Here is a 20,774-nt window from a genome sequence, read left to right on the forward strand (position 1 = left end):
AATACGAATTTTAGTAAATATACCCCATAGTTTCTTCTAACATCATGTTTTAAACATGATACATGTAGTTATCTTCCGACTTGTATAAATATTAGAGTATTAATGAAGGTGTAAAAGCCCATGCGCTAGCAGGAACATGGGTCACTATACACAAGTACAGTAGCTCTTTATGAAAATCTGTATAATTTACAAGAGTCCTAAGTCTGAACAATCACATACTACTAGATTAGGACAGCAGTCATGAACAACTAGTTTTCATTATGGCATTGATAAAACAAAATGAAGATAAAGGCGAGGGCACCATTTTGCTAGTCATTTTCTCAAGTATTCTGTATGCTAATAATTGTACATGGAAACTAGGTTTAGGGAGCTTATTCCAAATTTAAATATCAGAAAAAGGAAGTGATAGATGGTCATTATAGAAACACACCAACACTGGGCCTGCCAGTAACCACAGAAAGTCATATTGAATTTTGAAAATTTTACTTGAAGTACTCAGAGAAATAAAAATGTTAAATAACATTTACAATATACAGAGTCTAGAACCTTAAGTTTTGGTCTCTAAAATAAGAAGCAATAGCAGAAGTATAAAAACACATGATCAAGCAAAAAAAAAAAAAAAAAAAGTTTAATTAGTAGGTCTGTCATAAATAAGTCTGCAGATCTGTATTTCTGGGATAAATGTTGCATGTTTGTTGTAATCGGACATCATCCATACATACAGTAGCACTACATTCATCAACGCTTCACACTTCAGCAAGTCATATTTTTTAGTTACATTTTTACACTTAATATACAAATGCAGTTCTATGTACAATAAATATTTTATTTCTGTAGATATATGCCAAGTGTAATCTTCCAGGTCAAGAGTGCCAAATTCCACAAAGTCGTCTCTTAAAATATAGAAAATATAAATGTAAGTGAAACATTGGTCTTTGGCGTCTCTTCATATCCGGAAGAAATATAGTTTTAGGAAAAAAATAGTTGCCATCATCAAGTAAACTGAAAAATCTTCCATCACATACAATAAGCACAGCACCAAAATGCCACACAACTGCACACACACACACACACACACACACACACACACACACACACACACACACACACACATCTGCTTAAAATATAGTCTGCAAAAGGTTTCTCCTTATGAAAAGGTTGAAAATTCATTAAGTCCTTTGGTGTCCATCATGTCTCGTTACTTCTTAAAGGACCACACAAAAGAGGGCACAACCACATCACTTGCATATGTGCTGTTGAATGTGAAGTAAAAATTCATAATAGGAGAAAGCAGATTCTGATCGGTCTTCAATTAAATGCTGGAAAAACTCAGCCTTTCCAACACTATCATCCCTGAAATGACAAAAAAGTTACTACTACAAATCTGCCATAAAACACACACAATCTTCTAGCAGCAAAAGCAACACATTCTAGCACCTTTGAGTTACAATTTTTGAGTATTATTAAAAATCTCTCTAGGGATGCTGAACCCATACTGCTGCTATAGTATACAAACAGGTAACATTTCCAGATGCTGTTCTCGATAAATTACATATTCACCATTTGTTTTACATTGCACATTATTTGTCATTTTTCTGTTGCACATTTTTATTGTTTTCAATGAAAACTCTAATACCCTTTCAGGTTTCATTAAAAATATTTTAGCACATTACTTTTTTTTTTATCTGGGATTATAAAGATCGGTAGTGCATGTGAAAAAATATCACACAGGAACATATAAAATACAAGTTTCCTACTGTTGACTATTTTTAAAGTAAGCAACAATTTACAAAACATGTTTATTAAACTGATGGTGACACTGCTCTAAAGTGGTGACACTGTAATCAAAGAATGGTACTTTGTGCCTGGGCTCATGGCTTAATACCTGCTCACAAGCCAGCATTTCAACACATTCTTTAATATCTTAAACTGGCCACACACTAAGATTATCTTTCCAACCATCTATCTAGCTGGCTGGCTGAAAATAAATCTGACAATGTATGGAGCAAAGGACAATCGACCATCTAGTTGGATGGTTGAAAAGATAATCTTAAATTCTACTATATGGCCAAATTTACATTACACAAATAAAATAATTGTTGTAGTCAGAGTTCTAATTAATGTAAAGTGGAATCTTATTTATAAGGTCACTGTTCAAAATCCAGTGGAAATTCGTTAGAAAGCATGCTAGATATGAAAATACATGACATACTTACTTCAACACATATAAAACCGGGTTTAAAGGACTATCCTGTTTAAGCCATGAAATTAAATGTCTTGTCCTTTCTGAAGCCACAGTGTCTAACTCAGGAAGCTGAGTCTGCAAGGAGAAAACCTGGGTTAAAGAAATTCACTAATGTATCAAAGAACATTTCATGTAAAAATGTCTGCATGGAGCATTTGGGTTTGTGAAACCAAAGATTTAAAACTGTAATTGTGCCCGATACTGGGAGATTATGTTCTATTTGTATCACAACGGACACTATTTGCCAATCTGCGCTTTGTGCCAAGCTGGATGCAGGAAAAATGTTATATTGCACACTAGGGGGTCTATTGAATGCATGTCGGAGCCTCTCCGACAGAGAGGATCTGACAATGCAGTATTCAATTTGCTGGCAAATCTGACTGGTTTTGCTAGTTTTCGACAATGCCAATCCGACTCCTTTTTTCAAGTCGGATTGACATTGTCGAAAATGGGACTAAAACCTGTCGGAATTTGGCCGCAAATCTGACAAAACACGTGGATCCGCGGCTAATCCGCCAATTCCCATATTTTCTGACAAGTTGGAAAAACGGTAGTACCATTGAATAGGTTGAATCATGATTGGACCTTAAAAAAGTCGTAAACCGACTTCTTTACGACTAGACGGCAGTTCTGACTTCAACTGAATAGACCCCTAGGTGTCTTAAAATGACAAAGGGCACTTGCAGTCTTCTCATTTCAGAATTGAAAATTTGACTGATATTTAAAACATGTACAGTAGGGTGAGTTTCATGTAAAATAAAGAATTTTTTGAATTTGTAACAAATTTTAGTAACTGCAATAAGTGAACAAAAAATTATAATTTTAAGTTAAAGTTCCATAAATAAAAATATATTTATATCTACTGTATTTCTCAATAGATCTATAGCAGATATAAAAGAAAATTGTATCTGCTTTTAATGTATGACTTTACTGATCATTATATGAATATAAATATAGTACCCAGGAACTGCTCGAGTACTATAACACTCCAATATAGTTATTATGAATGTGAGCATAATACAACGGTCATGCAGGTTTGAACACACTGGCTGCGAACAAGATAAATGCAGACAAAAAGGAGATTAGAAGAGGAAGCTGTAAAACAAGCTGTGTTTTTACACTGGTATACAGTACTCTGACAGGTGTCATTCTGTAGTGCAGACTGCATACAGTACGTGGTATAGTGCATAGGTTCTGAAACTCGGTGCTCAGGACCCCAAAAAGTTAATATTTTACAGGTCTCCTCACAGAATCACAAGTGAAATAATTACCTCCATTTGTGGATCTTTTAAATTGGGTCAGTGAGTAATGAATACACCTGTGCACCTGCTAGGTGACATGGGAAAAGTGAGCTGTTTGAGGACCGACTTTGAGAACCACAAATATGGTGCATAATGCGGGCTGTGGCATACTTGCCTACCTGACCCTCTCCATGAGGGAGAAAATGCTCTGTTCCTGGACTTTCCTGGTAATGTATGATTGACATCACCTGTGGTGAGCTAGTTAATTGATAAGAAAGGTGTTTCACCACAGGTGATGGCAATCATACATTACCAGGAAAGTCCAGGAACAGAGCATTTTCTCCCTCATGGAGAGGGTCAGGTAGGCAAGAATGGGCTGTGGCCGCTGTCAATCACCTTACGGCCACATTCTTCCGGGATGCGGCCGCATAGTGAAGGGTCGTGCATGCGCACTATAGACACTACGTATGCGTAGACCACTAGATGCGCCTCTGCATGCGAATGCACAGCTGTTTGCAGGTCTGAATAGGTCCCAATGTGCCATGTCTGATATGGCAATGAATCATTAGCAAAACACGATTTGCAAATTTTGTTTATTTACTAAAATAATATTGGGCTTTTAGGCAAGTTTTGAACAAGAAGTCAGAGTACAGCACACCACATGAAATTCTTATTTGCAAACATTTGCGATACAATTCCGGCACCAAAAAGACTGAAGTGATCGCAAGTGCTGAGTAAGTTCAGACCTACTCTGAAACTGCACAAAATGTTTTTGCAGAGCTCGGCTGCACAGGCGTTCGCACACTTGCAAAGCGAAAATACACTCCGCTGAGGGCGGCGACTATGCGTTTGCACGGCTGCTAAAAACAGCTATCGTGCGATCAACTCGGAATGAGCCCCATAGTTTTGTCCAACTGCTAACAAATTTGCTGCTGCAATCAACTCTGAATTACCCCTATGGTTTGATGAATTCAGTGTGGAAGAACTTGACTGGCCCATACTGAGCCCTGACCTCTGCCCCATCGATCACCTTTGGGATGAACTGAAAAGGAGATTGCTAACAAGGCCTTCTTGTCAAACATCAGTGCCTGGCCACATAAATGCTCTACAGAACGAATGGGCACAAATTCCCACAGAAACACTCCAAAATCTTGTGAAAAGCCTTCCAAGAATAGTGGGCTGCGGTGGCTGACGTCACAGTTGCGTGTGCAAATTCAGATATCCGCCTGAGGATCCTGACAGACACATTATGCAATACCATCTGGGAGGCGTTTGATTGGTTCCAAATGTATTCTGCAGCAGGATAATGACCCCAAACATACAGCCAGTGTCATTAAGAACTATCTTCAGCACAAAGAAGAACAAGAAGTCCTGGAATTGATGATATGGCCCTCACAGAGCCCTGATCTTAACATCGAGTCTCTCTGGGATTACATGAAGACACAGAAGGATTTGAGCAAGCCTACATCCACAGAAGATCTGTGGTTAGTCTCCAAGATGTTTGGAACAACATGCCGAGATCCTACAAAAATTGTGTGCAAGTGTACCTAGAAGAACCGATGCTGTTTTGAAGGCAATGGGTGGACACACCAAAATATTGATTTGATTTAGATTTCTTCAAATAAAGAATTAACATTTCTATTTTTTTATATATATATTTTTTTTTTACATTTATATTTTATTGAAGCAATGCGTCAAACATTTTCATTGTACAGAAAAGAAAAGTTTAGTACATCTCTTTATATTTGGACAATAAAGTTTTTGTTAAACATAACCTATATCTCAAGAGACTTTTGTCTTTGTAGGGTACACAAGTTCACATAATTACATGTGTGTTATAATATTTGCTACATATGACTGCATTTTATACCATGGGGCTTATTATGTATCGTCATACATTCACAATACAGCAAAATCTTATGGTAAACACAAAAAAGATAAAGAAAAGAAGATTATCTGCGATCGCCTTAACCCCCCCCCCCCCCCCATCCTGCCACAGAACCAAAAAGAAGAGAGTAACAAAACATTAGGGGATCACCCTCTAACATTCGGGACATATACCACACAGTGCTGGACAGAGTTGTGAATTTGTGATATAGCTTTCCCATACTTCAAAAGAATGTTTCAGGTTTTTTTTTCCTCTCTCTAATACTACTCCCACCCACTCCATTCGGAAGAGATAAAACGAGATTTATGGTAAGAACTTATGGTACACTGGGTTCCACAGGAAATAACATTGGGTGCAGAGTAGGATCTTGATCCGAGGCACCAACAGGCTAAAAGCATTGACTGTTCCCAAGATGCTCAGTGACGCCTCCTCTATAACCCCGCCTTCGTGCACAGGAGCTCAGTTTTGTAAACCAGTCCAATACAGTAGCAGGTAAAAGAGACGACAACCGTTAGTAGCCATGTACACCACATTCTCACGACACTAGAAGGTATCAGCAGCTAATGCCATACAAACCCAAAGAAGCCAAGTGCGTCAGGGTGGGCACCCAGTGGAACCCAGTGTACCTCGCAGAAATAGATTTAACAACGGTAAGTTCTTACCATAAATTTCGTTTTCTGCAGCGGGGTACACTGGGTTCCACAGGGAATAACATCAGGGATGTCCTAAAGCAGTTCCTCAAGGGAGGGTACGCACTGTAGTGGGCACAAGAACTCGGCATCCAAAGGAAGCATCCTGGGAGGCGGAAGTATCAAAGGCATAGAACCTTATGAACCACGGCGGGCCGCACAAGAAGGTCCAACAGACCGAGTAGAATGGGCCTTGATAGTAGCAGGAACTGGACGACCAGCCTGTACATAAGCATGTGCAATCACCATTCTAACCCATCTGGCCAGGGTCTGCTTGTGAGCAGGCCAGCCACGTTTGTGAAAACCAAACAGTACAAAGAGAGTTTCAGACTTCCTAATGGAAGCTGTCCTCTTTACACAGATACGGAGAGCCCGTACCACATCCAAAGACCGCTCTCTGGAAGACAATTCAGGAGACACAAAGGCCGGAACCATAACCTCCTGATTAAGGTGGAAAGAAGACACCACCTTAGGTAGGTACCCGGGACGTGTCCTAAGAACCATTCGGTCACGGTGAGAAATCAGATAGGGGGACCTACAAGACAAGGCACCCAAATCAGACACCCGTCTAGCAGAGGCAATAGCCAGTAGATACAATACCTTAAGAGAAAGCCACTTAAGGTCTGATGATTCAAGAGGCTCAAATGGAGACCCTTGTAATGCCTCCAGAACCACCGACAAATCCCAAGGAGCCACAGACTGGACGCAAGGAGGTTGAATCCGTAACACACCCTGAGTGAATGTATGAACATCAGGTAGAGTCGCAATTTTTCTCTGAAACCAAACCGACAAGGCAGAAATATGAACCTTGATGGAGGCCAGACGAAGGCCCAAGTCCAGGCCCTCTTGCAGAAAGGCCAAAAGTTTGGCCGTACTAAACTTGTAAGTGTCATGATTGTTAGATACGCCCCAAGCAAAGTAAGAACGCCAGACCCTATGATAAATACGGGCAGAAGCCGGTTTCCGGGCCTTCAACATACTGCCTCAGAAAAACCTTTGGCCCTCAGGACCGACGCTTCAAAAGTCATGCCGTCAAATCCGGATATACAATCCTGAAGCCAAATCCTGATATACACAAGGGCCCTAAACGAGGAGATCTGGGCGCTGTGCGGTAGAAGGAGACGTTCTATCGAGAGAACCTGAAGGTCTGAGAACCAATGCTGTCTGGGCCACGCTGGGGCAATCAGAAGCAGGAGTCCTCCTTCTTGCTTGAACTTCCTTATAACCCTGGGCAGAAGTGACACCGGAGGGAAGATGAAGGGGAGACTAAAGTTCCATGGAATTGCCAGTACGTCCACGAACGCTGCTCGAGGATCCCTTGTTCTTGCTCCGAAGACTGGAACAATGTGATTGTGTCGAGACGCCATCAGGTCCACATCTGGGAGGCCCCACTTGTCCACTAGGAGTTGAAATACTTCTGGATGGAGGCTCCACTCTCTGGCGTGTACGTCCTGACGACTGGGGAAGTCCGCTTCCAAGTTTAGGACCCCCGGAATGAACACTGCCGATATAACCGGTAGATGGCGTTCCGCCCACTGAAGAATCCTTGATACTTCCCTCATTGCTATGCGGGTTCGAGTGCCGCCTTATGTACGCCCCTGTGGTGGCGTTGTCTGATTGTACTTGAACAGGCCTGTTCTGTATGAAAGGCAGGACCAGTGTCAACACATTGAACACTGCCCGCAATTCAAGAAAGTTTATCGAGAGGAGACACTCCTCCCTGGTCCACTGACCCTGAAGGAAGTGCTGCTCCAACACCACACCCCAACCTCTCAGACTGGCATCCGTCATCAGAAGGACCCAGTTGGAGATCCAGAAGGGGCGACCCCTGCTCAAACGTTGGTCCTGCAGCCACCAACTCAGTGACAGACAGACCACCGGAGGTAAGGAGATCATGTGAGACCTGATCCGGTGAGGCAGGCCGTCCCACTTGGCAAGAATCAGTTTCTGCAGAGGCCGGGAATGGAATTGAGCGAAAGCCGACACCATGAGACCTAGCACTGGCATTGCCGAGTGTATCGACACTTGCGGACGAGATAGGAAGCATCGAATCCTGTCCTGAAGTTTCAGGACCTTCTCCTGAGACAAGAACAACTGCTGGTTGTGAGTGTCCAACAACACCCCCAGGTGCACCATGCTCTGAGCAGGGACCAGGGAAGATTTCTTCCAGTTGATGAGCTACCCGTGTGCTTGCAGAAACTGGAGCATCATATCCAGATGGCGTAGGAGAATTTCTTGGGAATTCACCAGGATCACAAGTCGTCCAGATACGGTAGGATCCTGACCCCTTGACGGCGGAGTACAGCTGTCATTACCGCCATGACCTTCGTGAAGACTCCCGGAGCCGTGGTCAAACCAAAAATTTAAAATGGAGGTTGCCCACAGCAAACCTCAGGTACACTGCAATAGGAATATGCAGGTAAGCATCCTGTATGTCCAGGGAGACCATATAATCCCTGGGCTCCAAGGCCAGAACAATAGAGCGAAGAGTTTCCATACGAAACTTGGAGACTCTCACAGATTTGTTCAAGGACTTGAGGTTGAGAATGGGCCGCGAGGACCCATTCGGTTTCGGGACTAGGAACAGCGGTGAATAGTACCCCTTGCCTCTCTGAGCCAAAGGCACCTGTACTACCACTCCTGTGTCCAGGAGGGACTGTACCACCGAATGAAGAGTTTTTGCCTTCACCTGATCCGAAGGGACGTCTGTCAAGCAAAATCGATGAGGGGGGCGATTCTTGAAGGATATGGCATTACCCCGAGTGACGATTTCCCGTACCCAGGCGTCGGCAGTGGTATTCAACCATTCCTGGGTAAACCCTAGAAGTCGGCCTCCCACCCTGGGATCCCCCTGGGGGAGGCCCGCCCCATCATGCAGCAGGCTTGTCAGATTTGGAAGCTGGCTAATGGGCAGCCCAGGCCCGTTTAGGTTTGGGCTTAGTGGTTTTGGAAGTGCGATCCTGTTTCAGGTACGCCTGACCCTGTGCTTTACCTGAAGGACGAAAGGAGCGAAAGGAAGTACTCTTAACCTTCAGCACCGAAGGAGCAGTACTAGGTAGACACGCTGTTTTAGCAGAAGCTAAGTCAGCCACTATTTTCTTGAGGTCCTCTCCAAAAAGAATGTCTCCTTTCAAAGGGAGCACCTCCAGGGTTTTCTTAGAATCCAGATCCATGGACCAGGACCATAACCATAGAATCTGGCGAGCCAAAACGGACGTAGTAGAAGCCTTGGCCGCCAGAATACCGGCGTCAGAAGCCGCCTCCTTAATGTAATGAGAGGCTGTAACAATATACGAGAGACATTGGCTAGCATTATCAGAAAAGTTGGAAGGCAGCTCCGCTTCCACCTCCTGAGCCCACGCTTCAATAGCTTCTGCAGCCCAAGTAGCTGCAATAGTGGGCCGATGCACAGCTCCTCCTAGGGTGAAAAATCGCCTTTAAGCAACCCTCCACACGCTTATCCGTCGGCTCTTTCAGAGAAGTGACGGTAGTTACAGGTAGAGCTGAGGAAACCACCAGCCGCGCCACTTGCGAATCCTCATGCGGGGGTGTTTCTCAATTTTAACTTCGCCCCGCAGCGAGGGGATAGCGAGCCAGCATTTTCTTGTGAGGTGTGAATTTTTTCCCCAGGATTCCTGACGTATGTCAACTAAATGGTCAGAATGAGGTAAAACTTGTTTAACAACCTTCTGACCTTTAAATCTGTCCGGGTTTCTTAGAAGTAGCATCAGGCTCTGGCTCATCAGAAATTTGAAGAATTAGTCCGATAGCCTCTAATAAGTCAGGAACATCCACCTGTGAGACAGATTCCCCATCAGAAGTATCCGGATCAATATCTGTGGGATCAGTATACACACCATCCTCATCAGACGAGGTGTCTGGGACGTGGGTGGATTGTGAGGAAGTAATGGCCCGCTTAGAGGACACCTTGGTCTTAGGCGTGCGAGAGTCAGATTTCTGTGTTGTCAGCGAGTCGTTCAATTGCTGTAACTGAGTGGACAGGTGATCTGCCCATGGCGTATTAACCACCGGAATAATATGTGGTTGAACCGGCACGTGAGGTCCCATAGGGGGCAGTCTAGTTACCAGTGTACTTAATAACGTGGAGAAAGTAGCCCAAGGTGGGTCATTATAAACCCCCATTGCTACGGTCCCACTGGGGGTAGGGAACCCCCAGAACCTGAACCCTCTGCTCCTATGTTTTCCTCTAACGTGTACGCAGCATCACCACCACACAATGTGGGATCACCCACAGCTCCATCGCCCCTTGTAGCTGACATACCTGTAAGCTCAAATCACGGGCAACTCAGTACAATATCAGCAGTCTAATACCTTGTCAATAACCCCCTGTGCAGTGTATTAGCACAAACAGAGAATTCAAGAGGTATATGGTGACTGAAAATCACAAAAAATAAGAATTTACTTACCGATAATTCTATTTCTCATAGTCCGTAGTGGATGCTGGGGACTCCGAAAGGACCAAGGGGAATAGCGGCTCCGCAGGAGACTGGGCACAAAGTAAAAGCTTTAGGACTAGCTGGTGTGCACTGGCTCCTCCCCCTATGACCCTCCTCCAAGCCTCAGTTAGGATACTGTGCCCGGACGAGCGTACACAATAAGGAAGGATTTTGAATCCCGGGTAAGACTCATTACCAGCCACACCAATCACACCGTACAACTTGTGATCTGAACCCAGTTAACAGCATGATAACAGAAGGAGCCTCTGAAAAGATGGCTCACAACAACAATAACCCGATTTTTGTAACAATAACTATGTACAAGTAATGCAGACAATCCGCACTTGGGATGGGCGCCCAGCATCCACTACGGACTATGAGAAATAGAATTATCGGTAAGTAAATTCTTATTTTCTCTAACGTCCTAGTGGATGCTGGGGACTCCGAAAGGACCATGGGGATTATACCAAAGCTCCCAAACGGGCGGGAGAGTGCGGATGACTCTGCAGCACCGAATGAGAGAACTCCAGGTCCTCCTCAGCCAGGGTATCAAATTTGTAGAATTTAGCAAACGTGTTTGCCCCTGACCAAGTAGCTGCTCGGCAAAGTTGTAAAGCCGAGACCCCTCGGGCAGCCGCCCAAGATGAGCCCACTTTCCGTGTGGAATGGGCTTTTACAGATTTTGGCTGTGGCAGGCCTGCCACAGAATGTGCAAGCTGAATTGTACTGCAAATCCAACGAGCAATCGTCTGCTTAGAAGCAGGAGCACCCAGCTTGTTGGGTGCATACAGGATAAACAGCGAGTCAGATTTTCTGACTCCAGCCGTCCTGGAAACATATATTTTCAGGGCCCTGACTACGTCCAGCAACTTGGAATCCTCCAAGTCCCTAGTAGCCGCAGGCACCACAATAGGTTGGTTTAAGTGAAATGCTGAAAACACCTTAGGGAGAAATTGAGGACGAGTCCTCAATTCCGCCCTGTCCGAATGGAAAATCAGATAAGGGCTTTTACAGGATAAAGCCGCCAATTCTGACACGCGCCTGGCCCAGGCCAGGGCCAACAGCATGACCACTTTCCATGTGAGATATTTTAACTCCACAGATTTAAGTGGTTCAAACCAATGTGACTTTTGGAATCCAAAAAAAAACTACATTGAGATCCCAAGTGCCACTGGAGGCACAAAAGGAGGCTGTATATGCAGTACCCCTTTTACAAACGTCTGAACTTCAGGGACTGAAGCTAGTTCTTTTTGGAAGAAAATTGACAGGGCCGAAATTTGAACCTTAATGGACCCCAATTTCAGGCCCATAGACACTCCTGTTTGCAGGAAATGTAGGAATCGACCCAGTCGAATTTCCACCGTCGGGCCTTACTGGCCTCGCACCACGCAACATATTTTTGCCAATTGCGGTGATAATGTTTTTGCGGTTACATCCTTCCTGGCTTTGATCAGGATAGGGATGACTTCATCCGGAATGCCCTTTTTACTTCAGGATCCGGCGTTCAACCGCCATGCCGTCAAACGCAGCCGCGGTAAGTCTTGGAACAGACAGGGTCCTTGCTGGAGCAGGTCCCTTCTTAGAGGTAGAGGCCACGGATCCTCCGTGAGCATCTCTTGAAGTTCCGGTTACCAAGTCCTTCTTGGCCAATCCGGAGCCACGAATATAGTGCTTACTCCTCACCATCTTATCAATCTCAGTACCTTGGGTATGAGAGGCAGAGGAGGAAACACATACCCTGACTGGTACACCCACGGTGTTACCAGAGCGTCTACAGCTATTGCCTGAGGGTCCCTGGACCTGGCGCAATACCTGTCGAGTTTTTCCCAACGGTTTATAATCCTGTGGAAGACTTCTGGGTGAAGTCCCCACTCTCCCCGGGTGGAGGTCGTGCTGAGGAAGTCTGCTTCCCAGTTGTCCACTCCCGGAATGAATACTGCTGACAGTGCTATCCCATGATTTTCCGCCCAGCGAAGAATCCTTGCAGCTTCTGTCATTGCCCTTCTGCTTCTTGTGCCACCCTGTCTGTTTACGTGGGTGACTGCCGTGATGTTGTCAGACTGGATCAACACCGGCTGTCCTTGAAGCAAAGGTCTTGCTAAGCTTAGAGCATTGTAAATGTCCCTTAGCTTCAGGATATTTATGTGAAGTGATGTCTCCAGGCTTGACCATAAGTCCTGGATATTCCTTCCCTGTGTGACTGCTCCCCAGCCTCGCAGGCTGGCATCCGTGGTTACCAGGACCCAGTCCTGAATGCCGAATCTGCGGCCCTCTAGAAGATGAGCACTCTGCAACCACCACAGGAGGGACACCCTTGTCCTTGGTGACAGGGTTATCCGCTGATGCATCTGAAGATGCGACCCGGACCATTTGTCCAGCAGGTCCCACTGGAAAGTTCGTGCGTGGAATCTGCCAAATGGGATTGCTTCGTAGGAAGCCCCCATTTTACCCAGAACCCTTGTGCATTGATGCACTGAGACTTGGCTCGGTTTGAGGAGGTTCCTGACTAGCTCGGATAACTCCCTGGCTTTCTCCTCCGGGAGAAACACCTTTTTCTGGACTGTGTCCAGGATCATCCCTAGGAACAGAAGATACGTCGACGGAACCAGCTGCGATTTTGGAATATTGAGAATCCAATCGTGCTGCCGCAACACTATCTGAGATAGTGCTACACCGACCTCCAACTGTTCCCTGGATCTTACCCTTATCAGGGAATCGTCCAAGTAAGGGATAACTAAAATTCCCTTCCTTCGAAGGAACATCATCATTTCGGCCATTACCTTGGTAAAGACCCGGGGTGCCGTGGACCATCCCTACGGCAGCGTCTGAACTGATAGTGACAGTTCTGTACCATAAACCTGAGGTACCCTTGGTGAGAAGGGTAAATTTTGACATGAAGGTAAGCATCCTTGATGTCCCGAGACATCATGTAGTCCCCTTCTTCCAGGTTCGCAATCACTGCTCTGAGTGACTCAATCTTGAATTTGAACCTCTGTATGTAAGTGTTCAAAGATTTTAGATTTTAGAATCGGTCTCACCGAGCCGTCTGGTTTCGGTACCACAATAGTGTGGAATAATACCCCGTTCCCTGTTGCAGGAGGGGTACCTTGATTATCACCTGCTGGGAATACAGCTTGTGAATGGCTTCCAAAACTGCCTCCCTGTCCGAGGGAGACATCGGTAAAGTCGACTTTTGGAAACGGCGAGGGGGAGACGTCTCGAATTCCAATATGTACCCCTGAGATATTACCTGAAGGATCCAGGGGTCTACTTGCGAGTGAGCCCACTGCGCACTGAAATTCATTGAGAACGGGCCCCCACCGTGCCTGAGCTTGTAAAGCCCTAGCGTCATACTGAGGGCTTGGCAGAGGCTGGAAAGGGTTTCTGTTCCTGGGAACTGGCTGATCTCTGCAGCCTTTTTCCTCTCCCTCTGTCACGAGCAGAAAAGAGGAACCTTTTGTCCGCTTGCCAACAAAGGACTGCGCCTGATAATACGGCGTCTTATTTTGAGAGGCGACCTGGGGTACAAACGTGGATTTCCCAGCTGTTGCGTGGCCACCAGGTCTAAAAGACCGACCCCAAATGTCCCCTTTCAAAGGCAATACTTCCAAATGACGTTTGGAATCCGCATCACCTGACCATTTTACTGGTAGAATTGGACAACGCACTTATACTTGATGCCAGTCGGCAATTATTCCGCTGTGCATCATGCATATATAGAAATGCATCTTTTAAATGCTCTATAGGCAATAATATACTATCCTTATCTAGGATATCAATATTTCCAGTCAGGGAATCCGACCATGCCAACCCAGCACTGCACCTCCAGGCTGAGGCGATAGCTGGTCGCAGTATAACACCAGTATGTGTGTAAATACCTTTTTTTGGATACCCTCCTGCTTTCTATCAGCAGGATCCTTAAGGGCGGCCATCTCATGAGAGGGTAGAGCCCTTGTTCTTACAAGCGTGTGAGCGCCTTATCCCCCCTAGGGGGTGTTTCCCAATGCATCCTAACCTCTGGCGGGAAAGGGTATGCAGCCAATACTTTTTAAGAAATTTTTAATTGTTATCGGGGGGAAACCCACGCATCATCACACATTTTATTTCTCAGATTCAGGAAAACTACAGGTAGTTTTTCCCTCACCGAACATAATACCCCTTTTTTGGTGGTACTCGTATTATCAGAAATGTATAAAACATTTTCCATGGTCTCAATCATGTAACGTGTGGCCCTACCGGAAATCACGGTTGTCTCTTCACCGTCGACACAGGAGTCAGTATCCGTGTCGGCGTCTGTATCTGCCTGACGGCCTATGAGACGTCTGGACAGGCACAAGCTGAGTAGCCGGCTGTCTCATGTCAACCACTGTTTTTTTATATAGAGCTGACACTGTCACGTAATTTTCAACAGTACATCCACTCAGGTGTCGACCCCCTAGGGGGTGACATCACTGTTACAGACACTCTGCTCCGCCTCCACATCATTTTCCTCCTCATACATGTCGACACACACGTACCGACACCCAGCACACACACAGGGAATGCTCTGATAGAGGACAGGACCCACTTAGCCCTTTGGGGAGACAGAGGGAGAGTTTGCCAGCACATACCAGAGCGCTATATATGTATAGGGACAACCTTACAATAAGTGTCTATCCCTTATAGCTGCTTATATCTGTTATTTTGCCAAATAAGTGCCCCCCTCTCTTTTTTACCCTGTTTCTGTAGTTGCAGGATGCAGGGGAGATTCTGGGAGCCTTCCTACCAGCGGAGCTGTGTGGGAAAAATGGCGCTGTGTGCTGAGGAGATAGGCCCCGCCCCCTTCACGGCGGGCTCTTCTCCCGCTTTTTACTGGAAAACTGGCAGGGGTTAAATACATCCATATAGCCCAGGAGCTATATGTGATGTATTTTTCGCCAACTAAGGTAAATTCATTGCTTCCCAGGACGCCCCCCCCCAGCATCCTGCACCCTCAGTGACCGGAGTGTGAAGTGTGCTGAGAGCAATGGCGCACAGCTGCAGTGCTGTGCGCTACCTTATGAAGACAGGAAAGTCTTCTGCCGCCGATTTATGGACCTCTTCTTGCTTCAGCATCTGTAAGGGGGCCGGCGGCGCGGCTCCGGGACCCATCCATGGCTGGGCCTGTGATCGTCCCTCTGGAGCTAATGTCCAGTAGCCTAAGAAACCCAATCCACTCTGCACGCAGGTGAGTTCGTTTCTCTCCCCTAAGTCCCTCGATGCAGTGAGCCTGTTGCCAGCAGGTCTCACTGAAAATAAAAAACCTATTTAAACTTTTACTCTAAGCAGCTCAGGAGAGCCACCTAGATTGCACCCTTCTCGTTCGGGCACAAAATCTAACTGAGGCTTGGAGGAGGGTCATAGGGGGAGGAGCCAGTGCACACCAGCTAGTCCTAAAGCTTTTACTTTGTGCCCAGTCTCCTGCGGAGCCGCTATTCCCCTTGGTCCTTTCGGAGTCCCCAGCATCCACTAGGACGTTAGAGAAATACTCAAGTATATCCTGTGAAACGCCTATATAAAATATTAGCCCTGACGCACTTAGCCCCCTCAGGGTACAGAATAAAGGGATAGCAATCTGAGAAAGATACACGGAATGGAAGTCACGCAGCAGCTGTATATGCACACACACACACAGTCACATGTACAATGCAGAAATTATGACATGCAATAAAACTGCACTGGACTAGCAATACAAAGTAATACTAAGTACAGCTATACAATCAATAGATATATCAATGCACAGTAAATACTGGATGTTTATCACAGGGTACTTGTACTACATAACCCTGACTAAATGCACTGTTTCTTAACTAACACTGTCAACAGACATGTAGAATACTTAAGTGTCCTGTAAAATGCACAGCGCAGACATACAGGCGGCTTTACAGAGGAGGTTTTGCCCAAACAGTTCCAGGATCAGCTCAGCATGTGAAAATGGCACCCAAACGCTGACAGGGAGTGAGGGAGAGAGAGAGAGATGCAGCTCCAGGGCGGGAACATTTACTCTAAATGGCGCCCAGGGGCTGGGGAGGGGCTACAGGTCAGAGCCTTATCCCCTTGCTGGACTTCACCACTGGGTACTGTGGGCCATATAAAAACGTTTTTTTAGTAAAAATGACTTGTGCCCCTGTCCTGGTGATCTAGTGGGGTCCCTGTACAGCCACAGTGTCCACGCCAGCGCGCGTGGCCCGCCTCCCACCGGCCGTGCTGGATCGCGGTTTCCAGAGGGTCCCACCGGGGGGACCCACTTACCTCCTCCCTGAGTGCGGCCACGCGATCCAGGAGAACAGCAGTCGTGTGTGAGACTAACTGGAAGAAAACCGGAGCCTCCGCTGTAAGTACCTGGCAATAAAAAAAAGCGCAATCACGGAGAGCTGCGTTGGTGTGTGTGCCTGACTGAAGAAAACCGGAGCCTCCGCTGTAAGTACCCGGCAACCAGGACACAGAAGTATACAGCGCCGCTGGGGGAGGTGATGGAGCCGCAGCAGGAGATGGCAGAGTGACATCTAACACTCACAGCGTCTCTGCTGCAGCCCTTGAAGTCTTCAAAAAGCACTTATAAAAGGTCTTCTGAGGGCTGCTGGAGCAGCCCTGCCTGTTGTATGCCTGCACTGCATGGCACCAACTACAAAACTGAGCTCCTGTGCATGGAGGCAGGGTTATAGAGGAGGCGGCGCTGAGCATCCTGGGAACAGTCAAAGCTTTTAGCCTAAGAACCATAAAATTTATTTAACCTACCACTAAGTGATAGGAAAAAATGTTCCCAGGCGCTGACCTTTCCTTTCGGTGAGATACTATATGATTCTGATCTGTATCAGCTGCTGCTCTGACTAATAGGCCCTACACTCTGGCCGATCCGCCGCCGAGCTGCTCGGTGGTGTACCTGTATTATTATGTATTGCCATGTTTTTAGATCAATAGAGAGAAGTATATTTGTCTATTAAGAGAATATTTGGATGTGTAAGCGACATTCTGCCTGATCTAGTTGGATTAAAGGTACTGTCTCTTTAAGAAATTGAGTATTTATTTAAGGGTTGTTTTCGCTTAAGTAAAAGTGGAGTATATATGGAAATTTAGAATGGTGCTCGGTGAGATGTTATATATATTTTACCATATTGTGTTTTGGGTTTTTTAAGTATGGATTATTAATAAATCCCATTCTGGGATTAAAGATAAATAATTTACTAAACACTCAATAGTGTAATTGCGTATCTGCACCCAGAAGCATAGCCATAAACAATGATAGAGGTCTGCATGCAATTCTCCACATTTCCAGCAGTTATGGGAAGTTGAAAGACCATTTAAGAATCGTCTGTGAGGGGACAGATATGTTCTATGAAGCACATTTAGCAACATTTCTTTATATCTTGAGTAAGACAGAGGCATACTTTAACGTGCCTGCAAAAAAACATCTATTTCCATACTTGGAAGATGTACTTGCCAAGCTGCTAGACCTTTTGAAATTATAGAATGATCCAAACTTATTTGAAAGTGTTAGTAAAATATTGAGATAGCTATTTTATTCGTAGGTTCCCAGTTAAGCAATTTGTTGGGTGGATTCTACCAATCTGCTGGGGAAAAATGTCTTATAAAAGAACTGGTGGTCATGTAGATGTAAGAAGGTGACTAAATCTCCAACCTGTGGGAACGGTCTTTCTAGGTCTGTATTAGCGTAATTTAAACATATATGCACTTATGCAATGAAATTTTCCAATAATACAGTACGTCTGAAAACTTACATTAATAGACCACTAGGTGGCATAGTAACAAAAGCAACATATTCAGTAGTATAAACTGCAGTTAGAAACAGGAATACTGAACACAGTAATAAAAACACGTACCAGGCAGTGCTTTATCTGACCTGGTCGCACAGGATGCAACCAGTCAGATAAACAGTGTTAGCAGTGGCAGGGAAGGGAAATATGTCCCTCCGCTGCTGCTGTCAGTGCCTCTGCCTCCCTGTACCCTCCCCTCAGTGTTGCCGTGCTGCCGATCACTGCTGATCGGCCAGCTCGGCAGGAACCCCCCACTCAGCAGCTGCAGACAATGGCAGCCGCTGGGAACGTGTAAAACAAACACCCCAGACCCCCCCCCCCCCCCCCCCTCCCCTTCGTGTATCTGGCAGCTCTCTTGGGGGGTAAAAAGTAAAGTTGCAATGTTCTGATGTTATCTATTTTCTCGACCGATGTTTCGATGTTTGAGAAAATGTATTTTTATATTTTAAATATATATTTTCCTCTTTTTTTTTTTTGTCTTTTTAACTAAAATCATTTTGGATAAGGTTAAATTCATGTTCCTCACCTTATTCACTATTACAAAAAAAAAAAAAAAAACAATTTCGGAGCGTTTTGTTTTGGGGAAAAATTGTCAACAATTCATATGTAAAACCAGTAGGCAGGTCTTTATGAGGCTGGTGGGAAGGTATAGCTTCATTCAGAAGATATAGCACTGTATCACTGATGAGCAGCTCCAACAGGCAGCAGGCAGAACACAGGGGCTTATGAGACACTCACCGTAGAGATGTAAGGCTGTAACACATGGTGAGGGACAACTGACCCCCAGTCACCAGGAAGATTTAATGCGGCTGTAGAGGAGTGCGGAGTACCAGTTGCAGGGAGCAGCTCTGGCCAGTACCACAATGTGTCAAAAGGATAGCTACCACTCAGGTAGCAAGAAGAAAGACCCAGTCTCAGACACACCAGGCATCCAGCCTCCATAGATCGCTGATACCGAGGGGAGGGGTGGGGGTGAGGGCCGTTAATTCCTCTTGGTAAGGACACTACCATACATATAGTGGAGTTGGGATTAAAAGACAGGGGCCAGCTGAGGCTCACAGTTGGTCCACGAATCACTACTGTACGAAGGGAACAGCAAGGGGATATGTCCAAATAGTACTAGCCAAACACTGGGCTGCACCCTCGAATGTTGGGGCCCTCCACAACAGCGATGCAATGCAGAAGCGAGGAGAGAATCTTCCCGCCGTCACCAGGGCAGTAGATGCTCCATCCACCAACAGGAGCAGTAGTCAGGTGGGGAGGTAAAGGGGATGCAGCCCGAGGAAGTAACTGTAGAGCAAAGTATTACCGGGCAACTTTGGTAATCAAAGGGAAGAGAGTCCTGTAGGAGAGTTACACAAATTCTCCTAGGTTTTCACTCCCAAAATGGCCAAGGGCGGTTATAAACGCTGTGCTGTTGCAGGCTTGACCCTGGGGAAGAGTGTGTGTGTTCGGACCAGAGACCAGGATCAGAAGTCGTAAGAAGGCTTCAGTGCTACCTGAACTGGCAGAAAAGGGTTGCTTTTTGACGTTCAGTCCTCTTTCCAAGCTGGTTTAATAATCAGGGTCCGGAGCATACATAAGATGCAGCCAAACTTGGTGCCCCACCCACCAGAAGTCCAACATTATTTCTATTTTTTGAAAGCATTCTTGCTTTGCAGCATTTTTTCCACACCTGCCTAAAACTTTTGCCCAGTACTGTATATTATGCAAAGTCTGGCATTCATCAAAATGTCCACTAGGTGCACTCCAGTAACAGGTATGTACACAGCAGGGATATGGAGGCAGCACTCACAGGGCTTCCAATCAATGAAACAGAGGCTAAACACTGTCGTTTACAGGTCGAAGTTTCAGATTTATTCAATCTTTCTTCAAGAATGAGAGATAGCATAATAGAGTGGTAACAATATTACACTTGCATACAATAACTCCAAAGCCTATATTTTGCTTTTACTATGCATAAGGAAAGTACATACTGAATGTATATGCACACTGATTGTTGCTGGGCATGTGCATATAGGTACTCGTACAAAAGGCAATGTTTTCATTAGAAAATATCCACTTAACCACAGATTCTCAACTCCAGCCTACAAGTACCATCAACAGGTAATGTTCTTTGGATTTCCTTTGTCATGCACATTTGAGTTCATCTTTTCTGCTGGATCAGTAATTATCTATTCCCACAGACAGATTTCCTCAAAACCTGACCTGCTGGGAAAACTTGAGCGTTGAGTTTGAGAACCACTGCACTATACTCTATGTACTGCAGCTGTTCCTGTCTGGTGGGTTTTTATCCAGAACTTGTCTGTCTAGTGGGGTATAATTAAGTCTACAAGAATAATGATATACAACACACATGACAAATCAGTTTATTTTGAGATGCAGGAGAAACACTACAGTTTATTGTTAACGTCCAAAGGCGGCCACACCTGTGTAATTATCGATGCAATACGCCAATTAT

At 45.4% G+C, this 20,774-nt stretch overlaps 1 protein-coding gene across 2 annotated transcripts in view; it reads right to left on the reverse strand.

Annotated features, from left to right (window-relative positions):
* Positions 1 to 499: 499 nt before the first annotated feature.
* SEC24B (SEC24 homolog B, COPII coat complex component) overlaps positions 500 to 20,774 on the reverse strand; it is a 233,204-nt gene continuing 212,929 nt past the window's right edge. For both annotated transcript variants that reach the window (XM_063918997.1, XM_063918989.1), the window contains 2 exons: positions 2,217 to 2,320; positions 500 to 1,353 (listed from right to left, as the gene is read on the reverse strand). In XM_063918997.1, coding sequence (XP_063775067.1) covers positions 1,239 to 1,353; positions 2,217 to 2,320 — 219 coding nt within the window. In that variant the 3' untranslated portion in view covers positions 500 to 1,238. The remainder of the gene's footprint in view (positions 1,354 to 2,216; positions 2,321 to 20,774) is intronic.

The sequence above is a fragment of the Pseudophryne corroboree genome, chromosome 1 (assembly GCF_028390025.1).
Source record: "Pseudophryne corroboree isolate aPseCor3 chromosome 1, aPseCor3.hap2, whole genome shotgun sequence".
NCBI lineage: Eukaryota > Metazoa > Chordata > Amphibia > Anura > Myobatrachidae > Pseudophryne > Pseudophryne corroboree.